The 24,066-nt window shown below is 45.2% G+C and overlaps 1 protein-coding gene across 7 annotated transcripts in view; it reads left to right on the top strand.

The window, feature by feature from the left end:
* The window catches only part of PHC2 (polyhomeotic homolog 2), a 690,492-nt gene that overhangs the window by 657,628 nt on the left and 8,798 nt on the right, over nt 1-24,066 (top strand). For all 7 annotated transcript variants that reach the window (XM_086922215.1, XM_086922217.1, XM_086922216.1 and 4 more), the window contains 2 exons: nt 2,123-2,264; nt 8,978-9,260. In XM_086922215.1, the coding sequence (XP_086778341.1) occupies nt 2,123-2,264; nt 8,978-9,260 (425 nt within the window). The remainder of the gene's footprint in view (nt 1-2,122; nt 2,265-8,977; nt 9,261-24,066) is intronic.

The raw sequence follows: 24,066 nt of genomic DNA, 5'->3' as shown, positions 1-24,066 counted from the left end.
CGTGGGCCAGGCTGTTCTCAAAACATTATTTCAAACTACTGCAACAGATAGAGGTGGTCGCCGCTAAGAGTGGGTACTGCTATACAATCTATGCACAGAGTGTAATCTGCAGCTCATATGCCTCAAACGGAAAATGCTACTTACCAGTATGCATCTGTTCTTGGCACGTAGAGCTGCAGAGTTACACTCCCACCCGGCTACACTTGTCTGTTTCAGTATTATCTTAATTACAAACAGCTTACATGGACATCCTTCCTTTTCTTACAAAGCTCCATCATTTCCCTAATGGCGAAAAACAATCTGAGGATGGAGCCGATGTCCATGCGCAGTATGGTCCAGAGGAGGAGTCACCTATCTCGTGACTTCCAAAGAACTTTTCAGGACAAAAACAAACTGCAAACATCCGGGCCCAACACTAGGTGGTGATCTATGTACAGTGTGTAACTCTGCAGCTCTACATGCCAAGACCAGATGCATACTAGTAAGTAGCAATTTCCTTCTAGTCATGATAACATTAGCGTGTCGTATCAGTGAGCTTCAGGTCCTCTCGGTCCAGCCACCTTATAGCACCTTTTGTCTGGCGAAACTGGTATTGAGACCATGAGATGCGTTCCTGCCGAAGGTAGTAATGCCTTTCCTTGTTAGACAAGCCATCACTCTTCTGACATTCTTTGCTCTGCCTCTTCCCTCCAAAGAAGAAGACCGGGTTCATCACTTGGAACCCAAAAGTGCTTTAAGCTTTTACCTCAAACGATTCAAGGACGATTGGGTGGGCGACAAGCTCTTGGAGTTCTCTGGCGCAATGAAAGTTAGAGTGGTGCAGAAACCATATCACAGTGGATGGTCCTTTGTATTAAGATCTGCTACGCATTGGCTAAAAAGCCTCCTTGAGTTCTGAGGGCTCATTCACCAGAGCCAAGGTTGTTAGCACTGCGTTTGCATCCAGAGTTTCTGTCCTGCATATCCTTGAGATTGCTCCGTGACACTATTGCCTCAACAGTCTGGTCCTTCAGACTGGGCATTTTGCTCAATCATTTGTGCGGTATTTTCTGATCCGAGCCATTTCACAGAACCACCACTTTGGGGGGTACAGCTTTTGAAATCTGTTCACAAAGTGAGGAATCTGCTTTTACATCAGAATCCATCGAAACTACAGGTTACTGACCTTCGGTAATGCTCTATCTGGTGGATACTGCAGGATTCTCAATGCCTTCCCACTTCTTTCTTCTGTAGAATGGTCTCTTTTTCCATGTGAAAAAGGTCTAAATATAGGAATCTGCACACTGGTCCTTCCAGTTTACTGATCGTTCCTCTCCTGAGGACGTGAACAGATCTGCGAATGCGTGGCGCTTACATGCGTCTCCAGATGTCACTTCCAGAGTGGAGCAAAGTCAGCACAAAGCCCCATAATGTCCCCTGTCGGTCCGCCTGAGCTCTGCTTATGTTATATCTCTAGGTCTAGTCTGGCCCCTAGGGATTTTCACACGGTGAAAAATCTGCAGCAAGGTAAAGTATCCATGAGAAAGCGTATTACCGAAGTTTTTAAGTAACCTGTTTCGGTGCCAATTGCTCTTATCCATTCATAGATTCTGGAAGAAGTGAATCCTACTAAGAAGCTTCCTGCAAAGAAAAAGCAAATGTTTAACTATTTTAGGAGGAGTTTTTCGACAAGGTCAATTAATATGAACGGATTACTCTTTCTCCAAGTGTCCTTCAGAGCTAAGAAACAATCCATATTCATGTGGAAATGTCTACCGCTTGGTAGAGATGACCAGTATTGCTTGTACATTTACCAAAACTTGGTAATCACATACATAGCAAGATTATATTTCCTGCACTAAACAGTTTGTGGCATCCAATGGAAGAACATGATTGGTATCAAGTTGTTTCTCTGTGTGCAGAGGAGACTGTGGCGTGGTGGTCACCTCACCTCCTGCTGTTCCTACCGTACACACCCCAAGCATTTTTCGAATTCACCCTTTCCAAATTTCAGAAAAATCTCAAAATACTGACTTCAGATTTCTTCTAAATCGATCCTGGATGCTTGTTTATGAAGTTTCCTATTTTTTAGACAAAGAGCTTGTTGATGTTAATCTATCCCCATTACTTTTTCTGCATGCAGGTACAATGTAGGGTGCACAAAGAGAGTTGGTCTCTTTCACCCCGACCGGAGCAAACTGCAGAAGACTGCAGGCACCAAGCATGACCGCAGGCGATCGCGGAAAGGCAGTGTACAGAACATCAACAAAGACACAAAGAAACAGGTAAATAAGATATATGAGAATATAAAGACTCCGTTTCCTAAGCAGATTGTTTTTATTAGTATACATTTGCACTGTGAGTATGAGTGGGAACCTTGAGAAGTTGTCATCACTGGGTACCTCACTTTACATTTACTTCATGTGTCTATAACTAAACAATGTACTGAGGAAGTCTCAAGAATTGAATAAATCTAGAAAAAAAATATTTTCCCTTACTCAACCTTAATAATTAATTCAGAGAAACAGTGCAAAGTCTGCATTTCCTTACCCATATTAAACAGGTGTTTGTAAGTAACACAACATATATTATATTGCTGGGTCTGAAATGCCAAAGTGTTACTCATTTAGATGTTGGCCTCCCATACACCACCATTTTTACAGGTATCACTAAGAGTTTTCCTAGGCAGTGTGTAGTATAGGAAATATACATCTAAACCGTAGAGTGCTTTTCAAATCATGGTTATGTCTAAATGAGGTAAAGGTTTACTACACCAGCCTACTTTCCTTAAAATTAAAACTTGTATCTTATCTTTTCAGCTCTAACACCAGGCCATTGGTCGATTGCAAATCCAATAACAGCTCTACTGAGCATGTCAGGCTGGCCATCAGTTAGCAATCTCATGTGCACATATGAAGATGGTCTACCTACAGGCAAGCCCTGTCTGTGATGACAAACAATGAGTTTAATCTCTGCTTCAGCACCATGAACGACATGATGATAATAGCTTGCATTTTATATAGCACATCATTCAGCACTTCTGCTGTTTGAGGCCTTTAAATAATAGATGTATGTTAGTGTTGTCCTATTTTTTGGTACTTAATACACTAACCACAGAAGGATGAAAGTCTGTGTTAGCTTGCTGGCATGTGAACGCATATTTCAGCAGTGACCAGTAGATTATTGTGTATTGCAACATTGAGCATTAAACTCACTGACAAAACAGCTCCTCCTCTAAATACTTCCCAAAATAGCATTAGTTATGCTGCAGACCTTCTCATGGTGCTACTTCCTAGACATATCTAAAGTTTTTTTTCAGCGAAATGGAGTCTATTGAAGCAAGTCACATTTTAGGTATGAAAGATCCATGAATATGCTATACCAGAATCCCCTAAGAGTGATTTTCTTGTAAGTCTTCTATGCGGGTTTCTTATTTGAAGGCTTCCCTTCTCTTTGTTAGGTTTCACTTTCCTGAAGCATAGCTTTTTTACAATCCTTTTGATTAGGTGGCTTGTATCCTTTCACAGCTCACATTCAGGGAACTGTTTTTATTCTCCCTTGAAAGTGCATGTGTGTTTTATTCTATATTCCCTTGTGTTGTTCCCCTTCACTTCCCGATACCTTTTTCTACCACACTACCTCAGAGCTGCTCCCCATCCTTCCCAGTTCGTTCATAAAAGCACAGCAACAGTCATATTTTTCCTGGGTTTTGACTAAAGACAGACTTTCTCAGGTTGTTATTTTAGCTCTCGCCGTTTACAGTGTTGCTTGACCTTTCCGACCTTGGCCCACAAAACAGCATTCATGGTTCTGTGGGAAGGATGGGCTACCCCCCCCACCCCCCCCCCCTCAACCCCCCCCCCCACACACACACTTTGTGCCTGGTATTTGGTGCAACTTCAACTGAAAGTGTGCTGGGTCCCTGCTAATCAGGTCCCCAACACCAGTGTTCTTTCCCTAAAACTGATCCTTGTTTGGCACCACTTCAGCCACTGCTGTAAACCGTTTGTAAATGGCACCCCTGGTACCTGGGCAATTGGGACTGAAGGGGGTACGTTAGGGCTGCAGCACAAGTTGTGCCACCCTAGGGACCTTTCACCCAGGCCATACAAACTGCCACTGCAGACTGCATGCCTGGGTGAAGAGAAAAACCAAAAAAATGGCATGGCACACTATCCTGTGTGCCATGCCAAGAAGCACTTCCTAAAGTATATGTAAGTCACTCCTCTGGCAGGCCTTACAGCCCTAAGGCAGGGTGCACTATAATAAAGGTGTGGGCATATCTGCATGAGCAGGTATGCCCCTAGAATATTTAAGTCTTTTCTTAGATATTGTAAGTGCCAGGGAAGCCATAGAGATTACATGGGCTGGAAATCCGACAGCCCGAGTTCCCCAGCACCACAATGGATTCCCTGAACCCAGGAGTGTTTGGTACCAAACAACACCTCTTAATAAACCAACATTGATGCCAGTGTTGGATTTATTAAACCATGTACTGAGAGGGCACCTTAGAGGTGCCCCCTGAAAACCTGCCAACCTTGGTGTGGTCTCGGACTGGCTTTAGGCCCCTCCACCACCAGACATGTTTCATGACCCTGGGTTGGGAGCCTCTACTCTCTGTGGCCAGAAACAAAGCACATCATGGGCAAAGGTGTCACACATCCTCCCCCAGGATGGGCACAGTGCTTTGTAATGCGACCCCCAGGCTCTGCTGCTAGCACTTTGGGTGGCAGAACCGGTGGGAAAACTATGTAAAAATAGGAGGTGTGCCCTTCTTCCCAAACTCCACCCCTCAGATGGAGATGGGGAAGTAAATCACACTTTTCAGTGCCCACCGTCTTGCAGATGGTGGGACCTATCCAATCGGCGCAAGGGCTTTGCCCCCTCCCACAGGGGGTCCCTACCTGCTACTCCCCTGTGACGCACCTAAATCTCGTATTTGGGTGTGGCAGCCTGAAACTAGTTCCTGCCAACCTAAGAAGAAAGAGAACAAAGAAGACTGAAGACGCCCACTGACCTGGCTCAAGCACTACCAGCCTGTCTGCAGCTTCGAACATCCTGCAAAGAAAACGACACCTATTCTACAGTCAGAAACCTCCAAAACCCTTGCAAGAACTGGCTGCCTTTGAAAAAGACCAGAACTCCTGAGGACATCAGCTCTGTCCCCAAGAAACCAAGATAAAGGACTCTGGTACCCTCCAAAACCACGATTCCTGACCACTCTGCACCCTACGCCTACGGCTTCTGTCCAGGTGGCTCACTGATGCAGTGTGAATCCTAAGACACCCCCCCCCCCCCCCACACACAAGTGCGACCGGCTCTGGTGTAGAGAAACCAGACCTCAAAGGACACTCCTGCACCCTAAGCCCCTGGGCGTTAGGAGCTCGATCAATTGTGTCCTTCGACCCACAGCATCACAACTTACCTCTGCTACTGTTCATCGTGCAGTCTCTGGTTCAAGGCCTGCAGCCTATTTCCAAAACCAAGTCCCTCTATTAACTTGCATTGGGCGCCCGACACCATTTTGCACCGTTCACCCGGCCGCTCCTGTGCCGCTAATGGTGTATGTTTGGGGCGTTACAACAAAAGCGTAGCACGGAGTCAAAATGAACTAAGTAAAACCCTAAAAGGTGCCTCAAAAGAACAACAAACATGAACTACTAGTGTGTGAAAGAAACAACCATGGGACCACTAAACTCATTAGGAGAAAATTCCCATCAGTCACCATCCGATTCCGCCCTTCATCATCTGGGAACTGTCACCCTCAGAGACAAAGGTAAGGTACTCACAGTGGACTGGTCAGTTGTTAAAGACCTAATCTCACCTGCATAGTCCTAAAATGAGAGAGAAAAAAACTCAAAGAAAGTTGTATGGTGACTGGAAGCAGTGCTAGAACTAGTGAGGTGCAGTGTGCAAAAGTGAAATGTGAAATGTAAAATTAGGTAGGGAAGTGAAAAAGAATTATTTATTAAAGAATCACTTCACTCCTAAAATAAAAACATGAGTGCGTAGGTGGTCTAAACAAATAACCACTGATGGAACAAAAAGGTCGGCATGTTTCTGCAGACTGACAAGATCAACATAGTATCCAGCTGCTTCTTCAGGACCAAAACGCTACTGCTTTAAAGACATGCAAAAACATATATCAAAAGGAAGTAAACAGATATCACCTGCAATCCAGTGATTCTATCCTTCTCCTGGCTTTGTTGTTAAATGCCAAGACAGGTTGAACGTGAGGCACACAGCAAGGGAGAAACAAAGTACAAAGAAAGAAATTATTAAAGACAAGGTGCTGTGTTGAAAAACGTTTATGTCTAACACAATTCACTGTCATATGTCAGGAAAGAACCAAAAGTGTTCCAACCAGTCCTGACAAAACATGGTCATATACTCATAATTGCTCACTCACCAATTGGGCAGGAGAGAAAAATCTCACCTCACCTGGCATACAGCGCAGGTAAAACAGGGCACCGCTCTGAAAAGTAGCGAGAAAAAGTGTATGAGAAAGGAAACTGAGCAAACCCAGAGTGTCACGATACTCCAGCAACACCTCCAGACCACAAAACATTGTTAGAAGTATAGTGGGGAGAGTACACCGGCATTGATTGTTATCGTCATGCCGAAAAAAGATTTAGTAATGCATAGTGCTCGTAGTTTAAGATGTAATCGAGCGTTGACATACTCTCCAAAATGCTAACCATCTCACTAGTAAAATGGCGTTAAACAGAAAAGCGGAATAAGCCTAGGAACAAGTCATGCAGCAGGGCGTAAGGAACTAAGACTCGCCCCTGCTTGGCGGAGGATGACATTAGCGACAAAGGCGGTAGTTCACCCGGCATGGAGAAAGGATCGGGACGCCTACCTGTCCGTCGGTACCCCGGGCGTCCCTCTGGGCTGTCGTGGGAGGTACCGACGAGGCGCCCAATCCCTCCTTATGTTTCCGCTTTCTCCCTCAGTCGCGGGGCGCGATCGTGTGACATCACGAAAACGCGCCCAAACGCACGGCTTCATGGGAGTTGAAGTTTCAAGGAAGAAAATGGGCAGAATGAGCGCGATGTAAAATATGTGTCTATAGTCCGCCAGTAACCTAAACACACAGAGTTTTAAGGTACATTGATGCTCAAAAGAAAGAGAAATGACTCTTAAGGGGTGCGGGCAAAAAGAATACCAAACCGAGTTGCCCCTTACAAAGTATTACAGCTATACTTAAACAACAATAATAGATAGCGGACAAACCTCATTTAAGTGCCATCCAAGGAATGTCCTCATTAAGGCCCTCTTTATCAGATTTGAGTTTAAAAACCCATCTTTGTTCCTTTTTGAATAAGAACCCACTGATGTCAGTGATGTGTGGTGGGATTGCAGGCTGTTCTATCACTGTCCATTTAAGTTCTGTTGATGAGTGGCCAGCTTCTATATAGTGAGCAGTCAGCCTTGTAGTCTGTTTATTACATCTAATAGAACTCCTATGTTCGGATATTCTTGTCTTAATCTTGCGTGTAGTCATGCCCACATATCGCTTATTACACGGGCAAGTGATCAAATAAATGACATTCTGGCTATTACAATTTGTAAAACGTCGCTGTTCCCAGGGGCGACCTGTGCCGATGTCAATTTGTGTTGATTTGGTTGTCAGGGGGCACGCTACACAATTCCCACAGGGGTGGTGTCCTGTGACTGCTGGCATATCCCATAGGGTGCCAACTGCTCGTGAACAGGTCTGTTTTGGTCTGGTATGAACCAACTGATCTTTTATATTGCGTCCACGTTTGAATGCAAAAAGAGGGGGAGGCAAGGTGGTTGTATCTCTACCAGTGTTTAATATTGCCCAGTGCTTCTTCACAATCTTTTGAATTTGGTTGGACTTTGTGCTAAAAGTATTCACTCAAGTTATCCTGTTGGATGTAGGCTTGGGGGGTAGTAGTTCAAGTAAACCCTCTCTGTTATTGTTTGCGGCACGTTTTTTGGAGGCTCTCACCAATTTAGTCGGATATCCCTTCTCAAGTAGCTGTTTGGGGCGGCCTTGTGACTCCCCGTGCTCCTCTGAATCTTGAACCCAGCAGCCACTTTACTTACCTGCAAGCAGCTTGTCTTCAAGTCACTCCCGATTTCTATTGGTTAACATTGTGCCCTAACTCAAGATTTGACCTCAGCACCCGGCCGCCCCAGTGCTGCAGGTGGTGCTGAGTTGTGCTTACCTGAACCTTTCCCTCTGCTGACCCTACACCCCGAAGACAGGAACTGTAAGTTGTGTACTTGCATTCAAAACCACATTATTCTTTCCTCCTATAGGTTAACATTGCAAAAACTGGAGATTGCACTGTGTTCGTTGTTGAAACTGAAAAGTATTTTTATTTTAAAAAGTATTTGCTTCTATGATAGTTTTGGGGTCTTAGTAAATAAATATACTAAAGTACTATTTTTATACATTTGTCTCCGATTTATTCATTGAGTGTGTGTTTTGTTTATTGCCACTGTGTGTACAACAAATGTATTAACGCAGCCCTCTAATGGCTCGCCCACACTACTATAAAAAGGAGCATTAGTGTTCTCTTTAGCCTTTGTACAACCTCTGGAGACCCATTGGAATCACTACACACTATACCCTTTTGTGGTATAGTATATGGTGAGCCCGCCTCTCACACAAGAGCTGTCCTTCTTTATTCTTTGTAAATTCTATTCACAGTCTCTAAAAAAATATACAAACCTATTTATCAAGATTTCAAATATTGAAATCAGTGTACAGTTTTGAGATACGTTAAGCTGGGTTTGCTTTTTATACAGTGTTTCTTTCTTTTAAAACTTTTGTACATTAATAAAGCTGGTTTTAATACTGTTTTTAAGGACATTTCCTTATGTCGATTACTCACCTTCAATGCTTAAAAAACATAACCTACATTACTGTGTCCTGGCAGACCAATAAGGATTACGTTGTTCCCTCATTTGAGTGAATCGCTAATGGAATGACAATGAATGCTCTCTTTCTGTGTACTTCCAGCCGCCCACTAACCTTCCATCTATGAACTCTGTGGCAGTTGCCATGAAATTGAACCACAGTCAGGAAGACTCCAGCCGTGGATCTGACAACTCCAGCTACGAGGAGCCACTGTCCCCAATTTCAGCTAGCTCATCTGCTTCCAACCATCGCCAGGAGGACCATTGCCTGGAGCTGCCGGACATCCACATAAGAGACCTGATTGAAATGAGCGACAACTTCCTGCCCAGCGATCCCATCAAGTGGAACGTGGAAGATGTGTATGAGTTCATACGCTCTTTACCAGGTGCGACAACATAAGTTAGCAGAGTACTTTATTGTGAAAAGATAGTAAGCAAGCTATGTGCAAAGTAACAATAATCTGAAGAACTATGATCTTATTGGTTCACCAAGTCCAGGCTGGTAATGATTGCAACTTGTGGTATGTTGATCAGTTTGCAGCCTGTGTGAGATTGGATGGACTTTTAATTGGGCATATTTGTAAACTAATGTAGTCACATTGCAAAGGGCACATTCTTGATAGTAGATTCTACAGGTAAGCTGATGCTTTGGTGCCAGCCCGTAAAAATGTGGTAACTGGGCCAAATCGTGTTTTCATAATGTTGACATTATATACTGTAACCTTGTTGTAGCAAGCGAAACCTGCAAACCTCTGTATCTGTTAAACAGAATATCACATGCTCCTAATTGGAGTTGTGTTTTCCTAGTGTCATTGAACATTGCTCTTGCAGTCCTGGGGCTGAGCTCTTCTATTGTGTCTGAGCCCCTTCTGATTCTAGTATTTAACACTTGCTATTTAAAATATGCATGCCCAGTTTTTACGTCTGTACATTGATGAACTACTTCTAAAACTAAAGTTGGATCTTTGCATGATCTCTAAAAAGTTATTCCCACAAAATGCACGAAAGGAAGGAGTAATCTGAACATAATTCTACTCATAGGACAGTTCGGAGTCTCAACACCGTTCCTCGTTCCCAGACTCTTCCTTTGAGAATATCCTGACTTTGAAGAAAATGAAGCTAGAGTTCTGACTCCATCGCCGACCCAGAGTAGCTTTTCTGAATTTGTTCAGGACTACTCCTGAACCCTCTAGGCCAGCCGTCCTTAACCTTTTGACTTCTGTGGATATCCACTTAATCACTACTGGAACCCAGGTACCCCCACTGAATCATTATTGGAATATGGTGCTGGCACCCCCCACCAAATCATTAGTAGAAACTGGAGACCCTGTCCGAAGCATTTTCCGATCATTTGCTCCACAAAACAGCTACACAGAAAATTACAGCATTACAAGCATTCATCAAATAAATACACAAATTATGAAATATTTTATTTAATTCACAAATATAAAACAAATCTCAGTTTTAATTTAGTGGGGAGCTTGGAGTTTTTCTAAATTCAATTGAGGCCACTCATCTATACTATAACTTGTTTGATACACTTGCACTGGTCACACAAATCAATCTGATGATACTAACTTAATTTTTATCCTCTAGTCTTACATTTTACTTCTTTATTTACATAACTTTATTAGTGTGTGTAGTATTTAATTTTCTAAGTAGGCGCAAGCCTCCTGAGTAGGCTTCTCGCACCCACAGTGGTCCCTGTACTACAGGTTAAAAACCACTGCCCTAGGCCAATTACAAAGGATACATCTACATGCTGGTGACTGCACCAGCTTCAACCCCAACAGATCCCAACTCTGCACCTCCATGTGCTCTATTGGCCATGAAAAAGACACAGCCTACCAATGTAACATCACCTGTTCGGTCAGCGCCACCTTCAATGACTCTGACTCCCCTCGTCCGTGCTCCATCTTTGATGCCCAGAAATTGGTTGAAATTATCCGAGTGGTGAAGGAAAACATTTATGCATGTTTCGATGATGAACCCATGGGAAAAAGCCTCTTTGCAGGGCCCAGAGATTTTCCCGGATTGAAGAACTGTTTAGTTGACTTGGAGGCTCCGCCATTCTTGATGAAAATAATGGTCACGCTCAAGATAGTGACTCTGAGGCTGATAAACTCGATTCTGGCTTATATCCTGGTTTACAAAATGCAAGTGACTGGGCTACTTTGACTGAAGGGAACATCCTCTTCCGCTCTGGCCCTCCTTTAGAACAAGTCTCTTAATTTGTTATAAAGGTATGAAAAGGAGCTAAAGCTTAGGAGTTGAGAAATACAAAATGTAACATTTTGACATGAATCTTTCAACCAACCTAGTCAGTTGCAAAGCCTGCCTTTTCCTCTAATGAGGCTCTTCCAGAACCAGTTCTGTATGTTTTAGAGAAACCTTTTTCAGACCCTCATTCCAATGACAAATAGCCAGATGCCATAAACCTGCTTCGAGTAACCCAAATATTGTGTCATCTTATCCTTTGCCAGAAAGGCTAATGGTACAAGCTTGCTCCTCAACAAGAACTGGCAAACCAGTAGGTCTCACAGGTGCCTGGATACCCCTCCTTGGTGATTATCTGCGCTTCACAAATCGACTTGATTGATTGATGAATCCTATTGGCAATGCTTTTTAGCCATGTCAAGCAGCAGCACAGGTGATAATAATGTATTAAAAAAAGAGCTCTATGATGCAGCCATAGCATCATTTTGTTGGCACGCGCCATCACAGAGTCTCATGCCTCCATAACTAGGTGAAAGACACACCGATGATGGACGGAATGTAGAGCAAATCAAACATTCTGGGTTAAAGCCATTGTTCTTTTGCTCACAATGCCACCCCAGTTCAGACTCAGCCATATGCAAATCAGTCTCGACCCTGTGCCTTATGGGAACAGTCCAGCCTGAACTGCCAAGCCAGGTCCTCCCTGGACCGGAATCAAACATCTTGTGACCGGTTTCGGGGCATCACCCAGGCTAGCTTGAATCCAGTTACACAGTGAGCCCGGGACCCGCGTCTTTGCGTATCCGGCACACTTAGGGCGAGAAAGCAAAAGACACGCAGATAATGGACGGAATTCAGAGCAAATCAAACATTCACCCCCACCCCAAGGGTCCCCCCGCCCCCCAGTCAATAGATCTGGGTTAAATCCATCGTTCTTTTGCTCCCCATGCCACCCCAGTTTAGACCCAGAAAGAGGCAGTTCGGGCTGGACTGTTTCCATGGGGACTAGGTGGGGTGAGTGTTAGACATTGTTCAGCATTCTAACCATCAATTGTTCTTTTTGCATTAGTCACCCCTAGTGGGACGGGTATGCCCAGATATGGGTCCTGTGCTCTCCATACCACTGGAGTCAAGCTAGCCTGGCTGATGAGGAGTGATGTCCAGAAACCAGTCCCAAGATGCTTGTTTCCAGTCCGGGAGGACCTGGCCTGGCAGTTCGGCTGGACTGTTCCCATGGGGAACAAGGTCGAGGCTGAATTGCATATGGCTGGGTCTGAGCTGGAATGGCATGTGGAGCACAAAAACGATGGTTTTGCAGTGTGAATCTTTTCTGGATTCACATGCTGTGCATTATTCCACCATCTAGTGGTTGGGTCCAGAATTGTTGTATTTGTTCCCTTTTTAGGTCGAGGACCGTAAGGCTGCGCTTGTGCTGCCTTCGTGAGAGATTTAATGTTTTCTAGTATTGGGGCTTGAACCCGCCTCTCTTTTCCATTGGCTGGCTTCCTAAACGGAGGCCAGCCATTGGAGGAGAGGTACAAAAGGGGGTGGTGATGGACGGAGCATCTGAATCAATCAAACACTCACACTCAGTCAAAAGATCTGGGTTTAATCCATCACAGTTCTTTAGCCCACTCTACCACCCCAGTTCAGACATGGCTATATGCAAATCAGTCTGACCCTGTGCCTCATGGGAACAGTCCAGCCTGAACTGCCAAGCCATGTCTTCCCTGGACCGGAAACACGCTTCCAAAGACCGGTTTCTGGCATTCCAGCTGTCTTCAGCCCGGCTTGCTTGAATCCAGTGGCAAAGTGAGCAAGGGAATCACGTCTGAGCATACCCCGCCACACTTATGGGGCCAAAAGCGGTACAAAAGGGGGTGGTGATGGACGGAGCATCTGAATCAATCAAATACTCACACCCAGTCAAAAGATCTGGGTGTAATCCATCACCGTTCTTTAGCCCACTCTACCACCCCAGTTCAGACATGGCTATATGCAAATCAGCCTGACCCTGTGCCTCATGCGAAGAGGAGGAGAGGGGGGTCACTCCGTTCAAGCCCCGTCTCTTTTGGATTCGGGGGCGTGTTTTTTGCGTTCTTTCGCCCTGTGACGTCATCCGTCACTCAGAACGCCAAAAACACGCCCCCGATTCCGAAATTTTCGGAGCTTTGCGGCCGCCATTTTGCTGCTCGGTAAAACCAGGAGAGCAGCGTCTACCGAGGTCATGAGGTAACTATCCCTTGTTTATTGTGTTTTAGTCTCGCTGCAAGCTTTCTGTGCAAGGCTCCTCCTCGCGACATGTCAGCAAGACCGGCCGTTGCGGTGCCGCCTGCTGGGTCGCCGAGCGCATAATGGGTCTTATTATGACGGAGCGCCTCTGCGGCCCCCTCCGCGCACGTGGGTTTGCTTCAGTGAGCGAGCTACGGCATCGCCGTCCCGAGCCGGAGGTGCCAAGAGGGCGGAGGCGGGTCTCAGAGATGTCACCGTGGTCTCCGGGCGCTTTAGGGAGTCTGGCTCACCGCTCAACAACCCAGCAGCTCTGACTCATCACCCTGAACATCCCCGGCAAGTACGGCTAGTAGGTGACCAGCCGCAGCGGCTCTAACTTTTCCGTGAACACCTAGGGCTGGTATAGCTCACCCATGAATTATAACTCACCCCCGAAGAGGCCAGCAGGTCTACCTCAGTGTTGAACACTCCAACGGACCCAGCCCACCCCGGAACACCCCAGCAGCCAGTCCAGCTCACTCTTGGAGCTAGCCCCAAATACCACCAACCGGTACAAGCGAAGGCTTTCTGCTGAATTGGACAGAGCGTCCCAGTCAAAGGATCTGCAGGGCCCACTGGTCTAAAGTTCCAATCCCCCATTCCCACGGCAGCCCCTGCTCCTCCCTGAACACGTGTCTTCTTTTTAGAGGAGTTAACTGTTAGGCACGAAGAGGAGGTGTGGCTGCTGTCTCCGACAAATACATTGTCAGCTATAGCTACAGAATTTCCTATAATGCGGATGAAATTGCTTCTGACTCTGTCGCCTCCTCACGGTCTCCCACCCCCTCAGTATGCCGGGGAGCCCTGTCGCCTGTCTCCGCCCCCTTCCGTCGCCCCCCATTATTTGCGCTGATCCCACTCGGAGCTCGCACAAATCCCTTCTCCGTGTCTCATTACTCTGCGCACTTGCGCTAATCCCCTGATTCTTGCTTCCTTTATCCGTGTCTCTTCCTCTCGCTCGTGTTTTCTCCGCTCACTCTTCTTTCCACTCTTTCCTGTCCTTCCCTCTTTTCTCTTCAATCTCCTTTCCCTTCTCTCTCCCGCGCACCCTCCCCTCTTCATGTCTCACTCTGTCGCCTCCTCACGGTCTCCCACCCCTCAGTATGCCGGGGAGCCCTGCCGCCTGTCTCATCTCCCTTATCTCACTCGCTCCCCCACCTGTCCCACAGCTCACCTCTTTCTCTCTTTGTTAAACAGTACAAGACCCCATTCACCAGTCTGTTCCCCCTCACCAGCGTTTGTTGTTTAGTGTCCACCCCTCCCCCAATATCTGTCCTTCATACCAGTGTCTATCCCTATGCATGTCCCTCCCCGTACATCTGTTGCCACCTACATTCATTTCTGTCTCCCGCCACCAGTGTCCACCCTCACCGCTGATGTCTGCCCCAAAACCAGTGTCTGTCCTCACACAGGTGTCTGCCTGTTCCCATACACTAGTACCAGTCCCTCTGCAGCAGCGTCTGTTCCCCTTCACCAGCGTCTGTTCCCCTTCACCAGCGTCTGTTCCCCTTCACCAGCGTCTGTTCCCCTTCACCAGCGTCTGTTCCCCTTCACCAGCGTCTGTTCCCCTTCACCAGCGTCTGTTCCCTTTAACCAGCGTCTGTTCCCTTTAACCACTGTCTGTTCCCTTTAACCACTGTCTGCTCCCTTTAACCACTGTCTGCTCCCTTTAACCACTGTCTTTTCCCATTAACCACTGTCTTTTCCCATTAACCACTGTCTGTTCCCATTAACCACTGTCTGTTCCCATTAACCACTGTCTGTTCCCATTAACCACTGTCTGTTCCCATTAACCACTGTCTGCTCACTTTAACCACTGTCTGCTCCCTTTAACCACTGTCTGTTCCCTTTAACCACTGTCTGTTCCCTTTAACCACTGTCTGTTCCCTTTAACCACTGTCTGTTCCTCCCTTTAACCACTGTCTGCTCCTCCCTTTAACCACTGTCTGCTCCTCCCTTTAACCACTGTCTGCTCCTCCCTTTAACCACTGTCTGCTCCCTTTAACCACTGTCTGCTCCCTTTAACCACTGTCTGCTCCCTTTAACCACTGTCTTTTCCTATTAACCACTGTCTTTTCCTATTAACCACTGTCTTTTCCTATTAACCACTGTCTTTTCCTATTAACCACTGGCTTTTCCTATTAACCACTGTCTTTTCCTATTAACCACTGTCTTTTCCTATTAACCACTGGCTTTTCCTATTAGCCACTGTCTTTTCCTATTAACCACTGTCTTCTCCCTTTAACCACTGTCTGCTCCTTTAACCACTGTCTGCTCCTTTAACCACTGTCTGCTCCTTTACCACTGTCTGCTCCCTTTACCACTGTCTGCTCCCTTTACCACTGTCTGCTCCCTTTTACCACTGTCTGCTCCCTTTTACCACTGTCTGCTCCCTTTTACCACTGTCTGCTCCCTTTTACCACTGTCTGCTCCCTTTTACCACTGTCTGCTCCCTTTTACCACTGTCTGCTCCCTTTTACCACTGTCTGCTCCCTTTTACCACTGTCTGCTCCCTTTTACCACTGTCTGCTCCCTTTTACCACTGTCTGCTCCCTTTTACCACTGTCTGCTCCCTTTTACCACTGTCTGCTCCCTTTAACCAGTGTCTGCTGCCTTTTAACCATTGTCTGTTCCCCTTCACCAGTGTCTGTCGCTTAGTGTCCACCCCTCACCAATATCTGCCCTAACCCCAGTTATCTTTCCCTCTTACCAGTCTCTATCCCCATACATGTCCCTCCATGTACATCTGTCGTCACCTACACAAGTGTCTGTTTGTGTCTGTTCCCCTTCACCAGTGTCTGCTGCTTAGTGTCTACCCCTCCCCCAATATCTGCCCTAACACCAGTATCTGTCCCTCATACCAGTACTATCCCCACACATGTCCCTCCCCATACCTCCGTTGCCACCTACACTTGTGTCTGGCTCCTGTCGCCAGTGTCTGTTCCACTTCACCAGTGTCTGTCGCTTAGTGGCCACCCCTCCCCAGTATCTGTCCCTCTTACCAGTGTCTATCCGCATACATGTCCCTCCCATACATCCGTCGCCACCTACACTTGTGTATGTCTCGCACCACCAGTGCCCATCCTTCACCACTGAGGTCTGCCCCAACACCATGTCCTTCCTTACACCAGAAAGAGTCTGCCTGTCTCCCTATGCTGGCACCAGTCCCTCAGCAACAGTGTCTGTCCCCAAATGTTGCAGTTTCTGTCTCAGCAAGGAGGGAGCGCATATTTGCAGACTGTAGACAGACATTCAGGAGCAGTTAGAAGTGTGAGCGCATGGAATGGAATGTGGGATCTGCCCCTTAAGGACACCAACTGCTGGTTTCGGTATCAAAGCGTCGCCTCTTCCGCGCTTTCCAAGAAGCAGACTCAATTATAGGTGAGACTCTATGTGTGGGTGGCTCTGTGTGTGTGTGTGGCTCTGTGTGTGTGTGTGTGTGTGGCTCTGTGTGTGTGTAGCTCTTTGTGTGTGTGTGTGTGTAGCTGTGTGTGGATAGCTTTTTTGCAGGTGGCTCTGTCTGTGTGAGGGTGGCTCTATGTGAATGACTCTGTGTGGGTGGCTCATTGTGGGTGGCTTTGTGTGTGTGGCTCTGTGTGGGTGTAAATGCAATAGGTCATGCATTTTGCAAGCGATTAAGCTATTGGTATTGTAAATGACAATGCCATTTATTTAACGATTAAGCTATTGGCAATGTAAATGACAATGCCATTTATTTATGATTTTAAAAAAAAAGTAATGAGCAATGCCAATAGCTCTACCTTTAATAATACCGAGACCATTGCATTGTAAATGCTTGTTTTTTGTTGTTGTCTGAACTGGAAGGGCATGGGCGGCAAAACAACAATGGATTTAGGCCCTGATCTCTTTACTGGGGTGAATGTTTGACATTGTGCAGCATTCTGTCCATCAATTGTTCTCTTTGTACATAATTAGGTGAGCATGATTTTTTATTTTTTATTTACGGAACCAAGTTACCATAGTAAATACAAAATTGATAGAAAAGCATGGAGTTAAGGCACGTTTTTGATAAATTGCTAATGTGCTCTAGAAACGAACAAATGAGGGACTGGATTGGGGGTGAGTAGCGTAAAAGGGATGAGGGAACACTGAGGGCGAGTGGGTGGGATAGAAGGATCTGGGTGAGGGAAAGAAGGACAAGAGAGAGACCACAATGAGGAAGCACACTCAAAGAAGCATGAGCGGCAATGAGGAAGCAAACAGACAACAGAGTGGATGGATTCGGGAGGGGGAATCAAATGGACAATGAAATGAGTATAGGTGCAGCTGGGGATGCAAATGGACAACAGAGGGGAGTGGGGAAGCAAAAGCGGTTATAGAAGGTGGATATGGAGAAAGGAAAAACAAATGCGGGAGGGAAGGTAAGAGAAGACGTGGGTGCAAAAGAGAATACAAAATACACAAGGGAAACAGCTGGAGAACACACAAATTCTAGTAGAATACCTGAGCTGAAAGAAAAAAGTGGGACCTGAAAAGAGGGCATTGGAAAGGACAAAAGTAATGGATCTATGCTAGAAGCGAGGGACAAATACCAAAACGGTAGGGAAACCAATGGAACTTGCCGAATAATCAACAAGCAAATGTGAGTGACAAAGCCAATTCGTGGTAAGCCATGGGTGGGTCTAAGCACTCTGTAAGCCGACACTATGGGGTAGATTTACTAAAATCACACACAATGCAGCGCAGCAGGCAAAAAAGCTGCGCTGCATTCCAAGAGAAGAATATAGCAGGAGAGCGCCATATTTACAGAAATATGGCACTCTTCTCTCCTCTCCCTAGCGCTGAAATTAGCTATGGTGCGCCAAGCACACATCTTTGCACCATAGTTTAAGGGTGTCTGCGTGAGTCTAGCATAGGTATTTTACTGGAAGGATAGCCTTCCAGTACGAAATACTGCGCTCAGACTAACTGCAAACCGTCTCCCAATTTGTATGTGTGTGGCACAGTGCAGCACATAAACAAAGTCAGAAAAGGAAGAAGAAATTGAAGCATTTCTCGGTCATAGCGCCTACTTGAAATGGGTGCTATTTTCTGACGTCTAATCCTGTCTTCTTTTTTTAAGTAAATACGGCTTAGCATCAGAAACCTTGGGTGGTAGCTTGGGAATGCCCATGCACCACCCCTGGGACGCACCCTTGGCGCTAAGTAAAGCAAAGCAGCACTATGCACTGCGTACATTACTTTCAACGGAACTGCCAGAGCTAAACATGTTTAGCGCTGAAAAGTAAATCGATAAAAAAATATTTTGCATCACTTTAGGGACACAAACATGGCTAAAAATTTAGTAAATCAACCCCTATGTCTCGCAAAAGACAATTAATTTGCTGTCTTAGACGAGACCTGAAAAATTAACCCAAATGCCTTTTTTCATGGTACCTCTCTGGGCCTTGAAGTCATCACTTTGGCAGCCTTGCAATTCATAATGCGAACATCACCCTTCTCCTGGGCACTATGTCCTCACCATATGGGAGGTAGCAGAACCTATAGTTATCATTGCAGTTGGTGGAATTTCACCCAGAGCGACAACTTGGAATGACATGCTGCCACCTGCAGTTGTCTCTGGGCTGGGAATTCCCAAATCCGTAAAGTATTTACCAGAAGATTCGGAGCTGTAGACACTGGACCTGTCATATGCTGCAGGGACTGTGGGCAGCAGCATAGCCTATCGTTGTTCAACCCCAGCAGCAGCTCACAATTGGGATAGAGCAGCAAAGGCTGTGATTTCCCAGGACACCCCTCCTGCTTGCACTTTCTTCCTGCTAAGAGCAGGCAAATGGAAAACCACTGACAAAGGGGACATTATCTCTCAGTCTGCACTGTTATTCTCCACTCCAGGGAGAGAATTTGGATCAGTTTTTGGTGCAGGTCATATTCAGGACTTCTCGCCTCCAGTATCTCCCCCACCAAAATCCACCAAACTTTGAATGAGGTTATAATCATCAGCCTACCAGACAGACTACCTAAGAAGGATATTTTGCAATTTGGTCAGTGATGACCTGGGTGCCTCCAAACAGAGCCAGAACCACAGGTGTGGAATTCCTATTGTCTGATGCAAGACATATTTTTTGGGGTCAAAGGCAACAGTTTTCAGTTTTTTTTTCTCCAAACAAATAGGCCCAAGTGTTTAATGCTTGAAAACGAACTGGTTAATTTTCATTTTTTCTGTCATTTCAGCATCAGCACTACCTCTGATCATCCACTCCATATCTTTTAACCTGTTGTTTGCAAATGGTGCATAAATGCAGCTAAAAGCTGGCCTCAGGCACTGCAACATTGAGTTGTAATCATTGAATTAAGTGACACATCCTAAATTCCTTCCAGGTCATATCCAGACTCTTATGGTCACTTGCAATGTACATTTGGCTTATAAAATTAGATAATTTAATCCAATCTATAACTGCAGAGGAATCTATTGAGGCCCATTTCTTTTGCAGATTTACCTCCTCGCTAAGAGTATTGAATTAAACACTAGTCTATGCTGCGGTGTCATTGAAAGATGGATCAGCTCCCATTAAAATTAATGTAGGGCTGACCTTGATCTTATGTTTCATGATCTCACTTAGAGCTTTACTTAGCTTGCCAGTATGCATGGATTGACTAAATGTTGACACGCATATGCCTATTGTCCGCTCCTGAATCCCACTATATCGTCCATAGTGGGCGTGAGATGGCGCTCCCTTTTGACTGCCTTGTTCGGGAGGCGCATGTCCACGCACAATCTTATCGCGCCTGGTTGTTTGGGTTTGGGCGTTAGAATCCTCTTACACCTCGGATCAACTTGAGTGAACTTAGCAGGTCTCTGGGGTGTCCAGTATATCCTATGTAAAGTGAAGAAAAAACTCCTCTTTAAGGGAGTAGGCTTCATTGTGGAATAAAGTAAGGTTAAAAATACTTGCCATTGTTTTTCCGCTGTTAGTACTAGCAAGTCTGGACATCACTCTCGTTATGGCTCGATCAGATGCTCGTCCTCAGCGCTGATGATCTCCCAGTACCCGAAAGTGAATTCTTTTTATAGCCTGACTTTATTAAGATGTCATCATGTTCCCAACCGGCCTTCGCTGTCCCTTTTCAGCTGACCACCATGAGTTTAGCTGGAGGTATTTAAATCTTGAAAATGTTCCTGTTGTTCTAAAAATGTCCTCCCAATCGATCAGCCTCTTTCTCTTTCTAAGGTTGACCCATCCTGTTGGAGTAGTTTTGCTGCTTCAAGAACTTTCCAGATCTGCATTTGACCCTCCTGCCTCTCAGAGAGGTGTGAGTTGGAACTAAGGAGAAAGGAGTATATAGATTTGAAAAGGGAAGCTCAAAAACTGTACTACTCGCCAAAAGGGGGGGGGGAAAGAATCTGAAGATGGTGACCATGCATGTGGGTACATCTGATGTCACAAAGGGATGGTCATATCTGCCAAATGGTGAACCACGCCCAAAGAGGAGGTGAGAGGCCGTTCTGAACCCCACCATTAGATGGTACAATAATGAAGAGCATGTGAATCTATAACATTCTTCAAGATTCAAAACTACTCTTACTACAGGTAAGTAACCATTTATTTTCATCTCATAATCTTGTTCAACAAACATGAATAAACAATTTCTTTAGAACATAAGACCTATTTGGAATAAATATTACACCAATATTGAGTGACCACATTGCGAGGCGCACTAAAGCAGACTTTTTCAGCCACCAACTAGATCAAGCAAAAAAAGTCCCCAAAAACTTTTTGAATTAATAAAAACCCAATGTAAGGATGAACCTCAGCGACTACAAGACATTGTTCATACACAACCCTCTTGTGAAGAATTCTTTAACTTCTTTAATCTAAAATCGGATAACATCAAGAAAGACCTCCTCAATTACCTAATCTTACATTCAAGTGCTCACACCAAAACACCCCTTACTCCTCCAATGTCGTCACCACAAACCACCTCAAAACCTGAACTAAAAGACAATTCTGCTTGGTCTTCCTTTGATACCTACACGGAAGATGCAATACGCAAGATTCTCAACACCCTGAAGCCGTCCAATAACACCACCGATCCTCTCCCCGCTAACGCTGTTAAAGACCTAACCCCACTGATTCTGCCGCTCTGGACCAAAATCATCAACAGCTCACTCCTTCAAGGCTGCATCCCGGACACCCTCAAAGTAGGACAGGTTTCACCCATCCTAAAGAAACCCACACCTGATCCCACCGACCTAAACAACTATCGCCCTATCACCAATAGCCCTACCCTGGCCAAGCTTTTGGAAAAATGTGTACTCCACCAATTGACAAAACACATTGATCACTTCGACCTTCTAGACAAACATCAATCAGGCTTCAGAGCAGGGCACAGCACTGAATCAGCTATAACACATATCATTGACTATGCTTTACAAATACTTGATCAGAATGGTTCATGTCTACTCATCCTATTAGACCTCTCCTCAGCCTTTGATACGGTGAAGCACGAGAACCTGATAGATCTGCTCAATCACAGAATGGGCTTATCAGGGTTTACCTCTTTCTTCAAAACCGGACTCAAAAATTCAAGGTCAACAACTCTCTGTCCAAAGCCGTGCCAGTAACTTTGGGAGTCCCACAAGGGTCCGCACTATCCCCGACATTGTTTCATTTGTTCATGGAACCACTTACTGTTCTGCTGCAAGCATCCAACGTGCAATTTCACATGTACGCAGATGATACTCAACTATACCTTAAGATTCACACACACCAGAAGACCTCAAATTGCTTACCACACCAACTTCTGAACACCCAATCATGGTAAGCTGAGAACCATCTCAAACTGAACGCATTAAAAACTGAATTCCTCCTTATAGCTCCTCCCGCCAAAATACCCCTCTTACATGAATGGTTCAAACATCTTATGGCATTCAACCTTCAACCAACCATTGTGGACTCAGCAAAATCATTGGGTATAACCCTAGATTGCAACCTCCACATGCATAAACACATTAGCAAAGCAACTAAGGGGGCAAACTACCAGATAAATACATTGAGGAAACTGAAACCTTTCTCACATATCAATGATTTCAAGACGGCAGTTCAAGCGCTAGTTATCCCTAGGGTGGATTATGGAAGTATCTCGCTCTGTGGCCTCCCCAAAGTGACAACAGCATCACTAAGAGCCTCCATCAATGCTGCATCGAGACTCATCACGGGCTCAAAAAGAAGGTCCCACATCTCCCCTGACTTAAGATCCTTGAATTAGCTACCATTTGAAGCCAGAATTCACCTGAAAATTGCCTGCATGACCCATAAGGCTATATACCACAATGCACCCAGCTATCTCACTCAGAAATTGACTTTCTCTGTCGGTACTAGATCCCCAAGAAGTACTGAAAACCTATTACTGAAACTACACCGATTCAACAAGACAAAAACGTACAAACGGTCCTTCTTAGGGATGGCACCCAGGATTTGGAACGCTATACCCCCAGAAACCGGACGTATCACCTCTACGGCATTTTTCAAAAAGGAAGTAAAAGCGATACTCATGGAAAAATTCACATGATCGATACCTAAAGAAACTACGAGTCCACCAGTACCTCATCCAGTTTCCACGTTTATGACACTGTTCCAACCAGACAACCTTGTCACCACAGTTGGCACTACCTTGTCCCAACAGGGCTCTTCTGTTTTGCACCTTTTTGCTTTACTTTGCACAATATGTTTTGTATACGTAATCTACCTGTTTCTATTTTGTGTATAATTTTCTTCACTGATTGTAAAGCGCTCTGATATCCGCAAGGGTCTTGTTCACGCTCTATACAACTTTCAAAATAAATAAATGCGCTATGCCACCATTCTGTTAGACCGTACCTGTGGATGTACAGTGCAGGACCAAAAGTATCCAGTTCTGTATCTGTAAATTAAACATAATTGGTTTATCAGTACATATGGGGTTAAGTTTTCAGCCACTTAGCAACTAATGATTACTTAGTGAAACTAAAAGCAAAGGCTGCTGTTTCTGCAAATGTCATGGCTAAACCTTTTAAGATTTGCCACGCTCCTCAACCACTCTATAGTTTTAAAAGTAGGTGAAGCCAAATTTTAGCCTGAAATGCTTTATGGTCTGGCAATGTTTTGAGAGGTTCCATGGTTTTTGGGTTAATCCCCAAACTGGTTGGCTCTGTATCATGTTTAAACTGCTTATGTCTATACCACAAGTACACATTCAGTTGGAATGTGGAACAGAGAACCACTCTTTGCTAGCTGAAGTAACTTATGTGAATTGTTTCTTCAAAACTGCATAATAACTTATCTGGCAAGAAATTGTCTACAGGCGACAAGATTATGGAACCCTTGATCTGCTTGCCTGGAACATTTGACTGCTAGGTTTGCATTGATAGTAAATTGGAATGGCCTTCCTTTCAGTGTTACATTTCAAAAGAAATATACTAACAAATAAAGGCAAAGCCAGTAGGTCTCACCTTTGAAAGTTGATTGTAGAGCAAGTGGCTTTGTCAATTATTGTGGCATTCGAGGAGGAACCTGCATTGGTGGCCTCCAATGCTCACATGCCTAAGAAGCATGAAGACAGGGGAACCAGCCACCTCCTTATGCTCCACCTCAAACCCTCCCGCCTCCCCCACCACCCCATACATTACCTCTATTGCCTCCACACCAGTCACCAGAGGGATCTTCACACTCCTCTAATGATCCTGGAAGCCCATTTGGCCCT

The sequence above is a fragment of the Lissotriton vulgaris genome, chromosome 5, assembly GCF_964263255.1.
Source record: "Lissotriton vulgaris chromosome 5, aLisVul1.2, whole genome shotgun sequence".
Taxonomy (NCBI): Eukaryota; Metazoa; Chordata; class Amphibia; order Caudata; family Salamandridae; genus Lissotriton; species Lissotriton vulgaris.
This window is presented reverse-complemented; position numbering and strand designations above follow the sequence as displayed.